The sequence below is a fragment of the Carya illinoinensis genome, chromosome 3 (assembly GCF_018687715.1).
Source record: "Carya illinoinensis cultivar Pawnee chromosome 3, C.illinoinensisPawnee_v1, whole genome shotgun sequence".
NCBI classification, from domain to species: Eukaryota; Viridiplantae; Streptophyta; class Magnoliopsida; order Fagales; family Juglandaceae; genus Carya; species Carya illinoinensis.
The window spans coordinates 6,804,656-6,813,780 of NC_056754.1; the positions used below are offsets into that span (position 1 = coordinate 6,804,656).

The 9,125-nt window shown below is 36.1% G+C and overlaps 1 protein-coding gene across 1 annotated transcript; it reads left to right on the forward strand.

The window, feature by feature from the left end:
• The first annotated feature begins 467 nt into the window (after window positions 1–467).
• LOC122302912 (glutamine synthetase cytosolic isozyme) lies at window positions 468–4,467 on the forward strand. The gene is made up of 12 exons (XM_043114378.1): window positions 468–627; window positions 1,493–1,532; window positions 1,643–1,746; window positions 1,866–1,914; window positions 2,008–2,114; window positions 2,208–2,295; window positions 2,491–2,619; window positions 2,707–2,781; window positions 2,884–2,937; window positions 3,065–3,102; window positions 3,470–3,629; window positions 4,048–4,467. The coding sequence occupies exons 1-12, from the start codon at window positions 554–556 to the stop codon at window positions 4,198–4,200; spliced, it is 1,071 nt and encodes a 356-aa protein (XP_042970312.1). The 5' UTR covers window positions 468–553; the 3' UTR covers window positions 4,201–4,467.
• Window positions 4,468–9,125: the final 4,658 nt, after the last annotated feature.

Genomic DNA, 9,125 nt, shown 5'->3' on the forward strand with positions numbered 1-9,125 from the left:
ATCTAATTAAAATATTATAATATATTGTTAAGAGACGTAGAGATTGTTGGTTACTGACTTAACTCGCGATTATTCATAGCATTTACAGGAGTTTTTTTTAGCCGTATAATTTCAAGTCTTCATTATCTGAATTTGAATTTTTATAATGTTAAATACAAACTCTATAATGCTTTCCACAAAAAACCGGCAGGACGAGTAGCCGGTAGAGTGGAGACCACCGAGAAGATTCTCCTCTACCCGACACGAGGCACGAGCCACAGCCACCATTTCCGAAACGGCTCCTTCCGTAAAATAATATCCCATAAATTAGCTCTGAAAATCTGAGGATTATTTAATTTATTTTGTTATTCGAAGTTTAAAGTTGACAATAAATGTCGCGTCATGCGTACTTTATTTTTATTTTTATTTTATTCTTATCTTTAAATTTCCAACACCGACTCTGCACTATAAAAACCCAACAACCGGCTGCTCCGTTCACGACTCCGTATTCCTTCTATAACTAAGATTCTTCGTTCGAAGTCACTGCTTTCGTGCTCTGTGTTTTCTTCCTAAAATGTCGCTGCTCTCAGATTTCGTCAACCTCAACCTCTCAGAAACCACTGAGAAGGTGATCGCTGAATACATATGGTGAGTCTCTCTTACCTGCACCTACTCTTCTTCCTCTGTTTTCGTTACGTATTTTCACGTGTTGTTACTTGCTTGTACGTTTGTTTGCTGGTATGAGTTTTTTGGGAATATGATAATGAATTTTCCTTGTTTTCGGGTAGTGGAAAACAAAGGAATTATGATTTTTTGTATCATCTGATATCACGAGTTTCTTCATGGTGGATCAGGACTTTTTGTTTCTGTTTTTTTATTTATTATTCTGTCATATCCTGTTCTTGACAAGTTTGTTTGTTTTTTTTTTAAGATTATTATTATATGGGGTGTCTATAAGTCCCTTGTTTTCCATGTTTAAGGCTCTTTTAAAGTTCTTCATTTAAAGGTTGTTGTTTTTTTCTTTATGGCTTCATTGTGATAAACCCCTGGTTTGTAAGATTTACTTTTGTGCGGTTCTTCATATATATAAAATAAACTCGTGCTGTTTTTCCCGCTTTTTCTGATATCGTTTGTCTGGTTGTTTGCTGAGAAAATGGGATATTGCAGAAAAATGAAAAGCTGAGTTCAATTAAGCTATGTATGTATTTTCATTTCTCTAGGCCCCAAAAAGAGAAAGAAATCACAGCCGAAAAGTTGTATTAGGCCAATTCATGTGGCACCTTTCCGTCCTTATCCTTGTTGTGCTCAACATTTCAAAATCAAGACATATAACTACTAATTTCAATGTTAATTCTGGCAGTGAGGGGTGTCTTATGATTTTGCAACGTATCATCTTTAAGGGTTGTTTATATTCTTTCTTTTTTTTTTGTAATATCTCTCTCTTTCCGTCTGGGAAAAGCTTCAAAATTTTCTTCCTCTGAGTTTCTTTTATTATTTATAATTTTTTGAACAGGATTGGTGGATCTGGTACGGACCTCAGAAGCAAAGCAAGGGTAATTATTCATCTCCTTCTAAAAATTAAAAACAGAAAACCTTGCTGTTGTCGTTGTCATTCTTGTTTGATGGTAATAATTTGTTCAAATGTACTTTTGCGCATCAAAAGACCATCCCAGGACCTGTTAGCGATCCTTCAAAGCTTCCCAAGTGGAATTATGATGGTTCCAGTACGGGTCAAGCCCCTGGTAAAGATAGTGAAGTGATCTTGTAGTAAGTTTTTTTAACAGACTATACTATTGCTAGTCATTTTTGTTGTCTGGTCCTTCTTTGTTTACTTATTCGTGCTTATATATCCGTCTATTAAATATGTCGTTGATTTATTGAAACAGTCCTCAGGCAATTTTCAGGGATCCATTCCGGAGAGGCAAGAACATTTTAGTAAGTGCTTTTTATCTACTCTCTCTCTCTCTCTCTCTCTCTCTCTCTCTCCATATATCATAACTTGTTTATTTTCTATGATGGTTGACTTAGGTCATCTGTGATACTTACACTCCTGCGGGAGAGCCTATTCCAACAAACAAGAGACATAACGCTGCAAAGATATTTAGCCATCCTGATGTAGTAGCTGAAGTACCATGGTAATTTCTCATCTCCATATTAAAATTGTTTCGAGTACCATACGTGATTAATATTTGTATTAACCATGTGGTTTTACTTGCAATGAAAATCAGGTACGGTATTGAGCAGGAGTACACATTGTTGCAGAAAGATGTCAAATGGCCTCTTGGATGGCCTGTTGGTGGTTATCCTGGCCCTCAGGTAATGGATCTATATAATAATACCACTTCTATTCGTTTTCACACGTCTATTCCGTCACTGAGATTTTTAAATATTATTTTATGGCCCTCACTGTCAACAATTTTGGTCCCCTTTTTCTGCCTCATTATTAAATAAATGATTATTTTTTTAAATTGATCATAGCCGTGTGATATGAAGTTACTTGTTGCTCAACAGGGACCATATTACTGTGGTGTTGGTGCTGACAAAGCCTGGGGCCGTGATATAGTGGACTCTCATTACAAGGCTTGTCTATATGCAGGCATCAACATTAGTGGCATCAATGGGGAAGTGATGCCAGGCCAGGTAAAATAACAAATTCCATGCCTTCTTCTTTTCTTTTTCTATTGCTTTATGTAATGTCTTAATCTTTAAATTGTTTGTATTATGCAGTGGGAATTCCAAGTTGGTCCTTCAGTTGGCATCTCTGCTGGAGATGAGGTGTGGGCTGCTCGTTATATTTTGGAGGTAATTTTACAAAATCAAAATAAGAAGATACTACCACCACTATAACTACCACTAAATACATGTTTTCTTAATTTGTTTTTCCTTCTTCTTTGATATGGACAGAGGATTACAGAGATTGCTGGGGTGGTGCTTTCCTTAGATCCCAAGCCAATTCAGGTCAGGATTCTTCTTCACCTCATTTCATTTAATTTTGTTCCTTTTAACTTGGATGATCTTCATTTTCCTGTTCAATACTGGACCTTGTTTTGATTATTGACATATCGTATCCCACTTGTCTCAACAGGGTGATTGGAATGGAGCCGGGGCTCACACAAACTACAGGTAATTGATGTCATTTGTAACATGTTTGATTATAAAATATTCTTGGACAATTCTCTATAGTGTTTGGACTAGAAGTTGTTAAGATTCAACTCCTAGGAGTTGGCTCAAGTGGTAAAGGCCTTGGACTTGGGGGTATGCTCTCCCAGGTCTAAGGTTTAAATCTCTATGGGTCATCGGACTGGAGGATTTTCTCTTTGAATTATCCGAGGTGCACATGCAGGAAACTATTTACCAAGGGCCTGTGTACTCCCAGGATTAGTCGGGACGTTGTTCTTGGACATCTAATGGCAATAAAAAAAAAAAAAAAGTTGTTAAGATTCTCTCCTCCCCCCGTTCTCACATAAACCTTTTTGGTATTAATTTTCAGTACCAAGTCCATGAGAAATAACGGCGGCTATGAGGTCATCAAGAAAGCAATTGACAAGCTTGGCCGGAGGCACAAAGAACACATTTCTGCATATGGAGAAGGCAATGAGCGCCGTCTCACTGGCCGACATGAAACGGCTGATATCAACACTTTCTTATGGGTAAAAATATTACAAGTTACCGAGATAGATAGTTTCACATTACTGCACACACTTTTCTTTCGCTGCCTAGGGGGTGCAGTTATTAAGTTCTACCTGTTTCTTGGGAATATTGTAGGAGTGATAATTGATCAAGACAATCAATCTTGTTCAATCAACCATTTTAAATTACAATGAACAACTAAACTGAATTAGCAAAGTCCTACCAAAACTATTTACTCAACGTATCAAGTTAGGTGATTCAGGTATTGTTGGACAAGAGAATATCATATTTTGTGTGGACTGGAAGTTCCAAGCTGCACCCAGTTGACACAGATTGACCTGATTAGAGTGCATTTTGGGTCCACAATATTGCAACCTATTTTACTGATGCAGAATATAAGGGTTCAGTTTGCTCACACTTTGTTTTTCTGTTGGATAGGGTGTCGCCAATCGTGGGGCATCTATTCGAGTTGGCAGAGACACCGAAAAAGAAGGCAAAGGCTATTTTGAGGACAGGAGGCCTGCCTCTAACATGGACCCATATGTGGTCACCTCCATGATCGCAGAAACCACCATCCTGTGGAAGCCATGAGTCACCAGCTACACCCCCCCGCCTTTGGCAAACATTGTTAGTCTTTCCATGACATAGGAAAGATGTGTTTTGAGTATGATTTTAGCATGTGCTTTCCCCTAGAATAGCTTTGTCCTTTTTTACTTTCTGTCGTTTGCCCTTGTACATGAGGCAGCAAAATGAGCTTATTTTGCTTGATTGCTTCATGATTCTGTCTCTTTTGTTAAATAATGGGTTTTGTATTAACAACCAAATGAAGAATGAAAGGGCTGGTCTTCACTGTTGAAATGGTTATATTCATTACTGTGCTTGGCCTTCTCTGTCTATTCCTTTTAAATTATGGTTGCTTTCATGGTTATATGTAAAGAAGAAGAAGTAAAACATCCCCACCATAGGGAAGCTTCCTATCTGTATTCCTCCAAGATCTAGAATGTAGCAGATGCGAAACTTCTTGTTCATCTTAGAATCCATTCCCATCACATCAGCAAACACATCCCAGCGTTATTCAGGATATCTTGGTTGGCACTATTTGCACAGCCCTTCCTATCACATGCTGCTAATCTTATCTTGATTCTGTTGATGAAAATGCACTTGCCTTGCAAATTGTTTGCGTTATTATCAGTCGCATTAGGCGATTTTCGTGAAGACGATGATGTAAGTGATCAGTCTTGGATTCTGAGTTGAAGGTTGGGGCTTTCAATTTTCATAATGTAAAAGGTCATTTGTCCTGTTATACCCGTGACATGCCAGCTTGTTGACCCTCGGTTCAATATCGAGGCTAATATCCTAAATGGATTGTATCTTTATGGCTGAGTTTTGTTGGAGGCCATTGCTGCTTCATACGGTCGGTCCCATTCATTTGAGTTTTGTCGAGTTCCCCCGTTCTGTTTCTTCTTGAACAAGTTTTAAAACCCCCATATGTTGCTGATATTCTTCTGCTACCGATCATGTTCCCAAGATATTCTTCTGCCACCGATCATGCTCCAAGACAACGTGGATGATGGATGTAGTCGTGTACCACTCAGCCAAGCCATGTTTCTATTCTAATTGCTCCTTATTATTCTATCATAAATGAATGTTCCAATTCTTTGAGAAGACCTGTGAATCCGGTCCTGATTCCAGTGCCACCGCCAGTATCCGCCCTTTAGAACTCAAAGATGAATTGGAATATTCATATATGATAGAATAATATGGAGCAATGACATAAATACGTGGCCTGGCATTTTACCAAAAAGAAAACTCGTAGACGAGTTACATATTTCTCAATTACTCCAAAAAGTAGGGCTGTTTATCTGGGTTCCGACCCGGGAACCCGGGTACACCCAAACCGAAACCTGGATTTGAAATCCGGACCGGAAACCGGACTGGGTTATCCCGGGTCATATCCGGGCCGGAACCCAGATGAATCCGGGTTTTGTAAAATCCGGATTTTGAGTTTCGGATTGAACCCGATTTTATTTTTTTATTTATTTTTTCCGCTTTTAAAAACAAGCTGCCTAATCTTATATGCAGACGCTCAACTGCTTCACTTCTTCGCCATCGGCAAAAACCGACAAACACACTGGACACTCACCTTCAATGTCTTTGACATGGGTTTCCTTCTCAAACTTCACATCCGAAACCACCTCTCTGCTGCTGATATTCCCATCGTTGTCATACGATATGTCGTCGTTTCCGTCAAGGAAAGCCCAGAGAGGAGAGAAGCCCTGGTTAGAGCAGGAGAGGTAAAGCGGTGACATGGGGTACTGGTTATTGTTCTTATCGTCATCGTTGTGATTGTAGATAGAGGAGACCTGATCCAACGGCCAGGAACCATCGAGATCATCGAAGTCCATGATCCAACGCTTCCACCACTCTCTCTTCTTCCGCGTCCGCCCCCGCCTCCTCCTCATCTCCTTCCTTCTCCTTCTTTACTACCTGTGGCCCCGTTGACTTGGGAAGTAAGTCGCCGGAGTTCAGTTCCTCCGATCCGAACATTTTGCTCGCACTTTCTATTACTGGGATATGGTTTGTCGGAGACTGAGAGATAATCCGAATCGGACAGTGTGGTTCCATTGCCTTAACTAAAATGGAACCCGAAGGTGTAGAACACAGAGAGAGAGAGCAGAGCAGAGAGAAGAGATAAGAGCAGTCCTATCTGTGAGAGTGTAACTATGGGATTGGGGCCTGGGGGAAGAATGAAGGAGCGGGGCATGAATAATTTACTTTTATATTAAATTTGGGTACCGGTTTTTAATCCGGTACCCCGGTTTTAAAACTGCATCATGGCCGGATAGACCCGGATTTAAAGATGCGGGTACCGGACCAGATTTATTCCGGTTCGGAACCCGTAACTAGAATCCGGTTTGTCCGGATTTCGGAATGGGCCGGGTATATGAACAGCCCTACCAAAAAGGCAATTTCATTTAAATTAATATTAAATATAGTTTTATGATATGTAAGTCTTGTACAATCAATATACTTTTTTAAAAAGAGTAGACATATTTCAAATACAAATTTTCTTCTATTTAGGTTCCATTTGCATGGTAGATACAAATTCTTAGAGATATAACTAGTTAAGTTTAGTTTGATTTTGGAAAAATTTTAGAATTGAACTGATATACAATAGTTTTGAAAGTTTAAGAATTGATACAGATTATCAAAACTTTTGATTTCTTTTAAGTTTACCGTTTATATGTGTAGCATTACATAAATTTAGTATTATAATTTTTTCAACTCTATATTTAATTGTTAGAATTTAATATTGATTTTTAACAATTACTAATTCATAAGTGTCTAATTATAGTATAATATAAGTAATGTCTAACTTATTAGTGAGATTCATTTATTAGTTATAACTAATAAATTAATAGATATCAATAATAAGATTAAACTTTTATCTTTTATTAATTAAAAATTTAGCATATAATATATAATATAATATAAAAATTATATAAAAAATATTTTATATATAATATAAAAAATTAAAAAATATATATAATAATTTCACTCAAATCGATTTTCAAAATATGAAAAAAAATATAGAACCAATTTCGAAATACTGGACCGAATTGACCAACTTTTAAAATTTTTTTACACTCATACAGATGTTTATAGAAAGAGTAAAGCTAGCTTGTCCACTCAAATATATTGCTTAGTAATTTTTTTTAAAATTTAATAATAAAATAAGTGATTTTTAATTTATTGATATATTTTTTATTTTTTAAAATATAAAAAAATATAACAAAATAAAAAATTCAAAATCGCCTAAAATGCTACTCAGAATAGCAGGCGTTGCGAAAAGTGCGGCCACATACGAAATAGTGTCTCGCACTTTCTATTATCGGGATATGGTTTGTCGGAGAGTGAGAGATAATCTGAATCGGACAGTGTGGTTCCATTGCCTTAACTAAAATGGAACCCGAAGGTGTAGACCATAGAGAGAGAGAGAGCAGAGCAGAGAGAAGAGATAAGAGCAGTCCTATTTGTGAGAGTGTAACCGTGGGGTTGGGGCCTGGGGGAAGGACGAAGGAGCGGGGTATGAATAATTTGCTTTTATATTAAACCCGGGTACCGGTTTTAAATCTGGTACTTGGGTTTTAAAACCGCATCCAGGCCGAATAAACCCGGATTTAAAGATGCGAGTACCGGACTAGATTTATTCCGGTCTGGAACCCGTAACCAGAATCCGGTTTGTCCGGATTCCAGACTGGGCCGGGTAAAACCTGGCCCATATGAACAGCCCTACCAAAAAGGCAATTTCATTTAAAGTAATATTAAATATAGTTTTATGATATGTAAGTATTGTACAATCAATTTATTCTTTTAAAAAGAGTAGACATATTTCAAATACAAATTTTCTTTTATTTAGGCCAGTTTGGTTCCATTTGCATGCTAGATACAAATTCTTAGAGATATAACTAGTTAAGTTTAGTTTGATTTTGAAAAAATTTTAGAATTGAACTGATATACAATAGTTTGAAAGTTTAAGAATTGATACAGATTGATTCATCACCAAAATCAAAATTTTTGATTTTTTTAAGTTTACCGTTTATACGTGTAGTACTACATGAGTTTAGTATTATAATTTTTTCAACTCTAGATTTAATTGTTAGAATTTAATATTTATTTTTAACAATTACTAATTCATAAATGTCTAATTATACTAGTATAATATAAGTAGTGTCTAACTTATTAGTGAGATTCGTTTATTAGTTATAACTAATAAATTAATATATATCAATAATAAGATTAAACTTTTATCTTTTATTAATTAAAAATTTAGCATATAATATATAATATAATATAAAAATTATATAAAAAATATTTTATATATAATATAAAAAATTAAAAATATATATAATAATTTCACTCAAATCGATTTTCAAAATATGAAAAAAAATATAGAACCAATTTCGAAATACTGGACCGAATTGACCAACTTTTAAAATTTTTTTACACCCATACAGATGTTTATAGAAAGAGTAAAGCTAGCTTGTCCACTCAAATATATTGCTTAGTAATTTTTTTTTTAAATTTAATAATAAAATAAATGATTTTTAATGTATTGATTTATTTTTTATTTTTTAAAATATAAAAAAATATAACAAAATAAAAAATTCAAAATCGCCTAAAATGCTACTCAGAATAGCAGGCGTTGCGAAAAGTGCGGCCACATACGGAATAGTGTCATGCAAAAAAGACTTTAGACCCACAGTGAAATGGGCCTAGCGTAAAAGGAAAATCGCCACTGTGACCAAATGGGCTTCTACCAGATCTGGGTTGGCTGAATCGCCTTAACGCATCACCGCTTCGGCCGGACGGATGAAACCAAATCCTTTCCACCTTCCCCCAAACAGCCCTGTGAAGTTGTTAACAGTAGAGAGTTCAAGTACCGTTTGGTAATAAAGAATTCTTATTTTAAGCACAAAATTATCATATTATAATTATAATTTTTAAATTTGTAT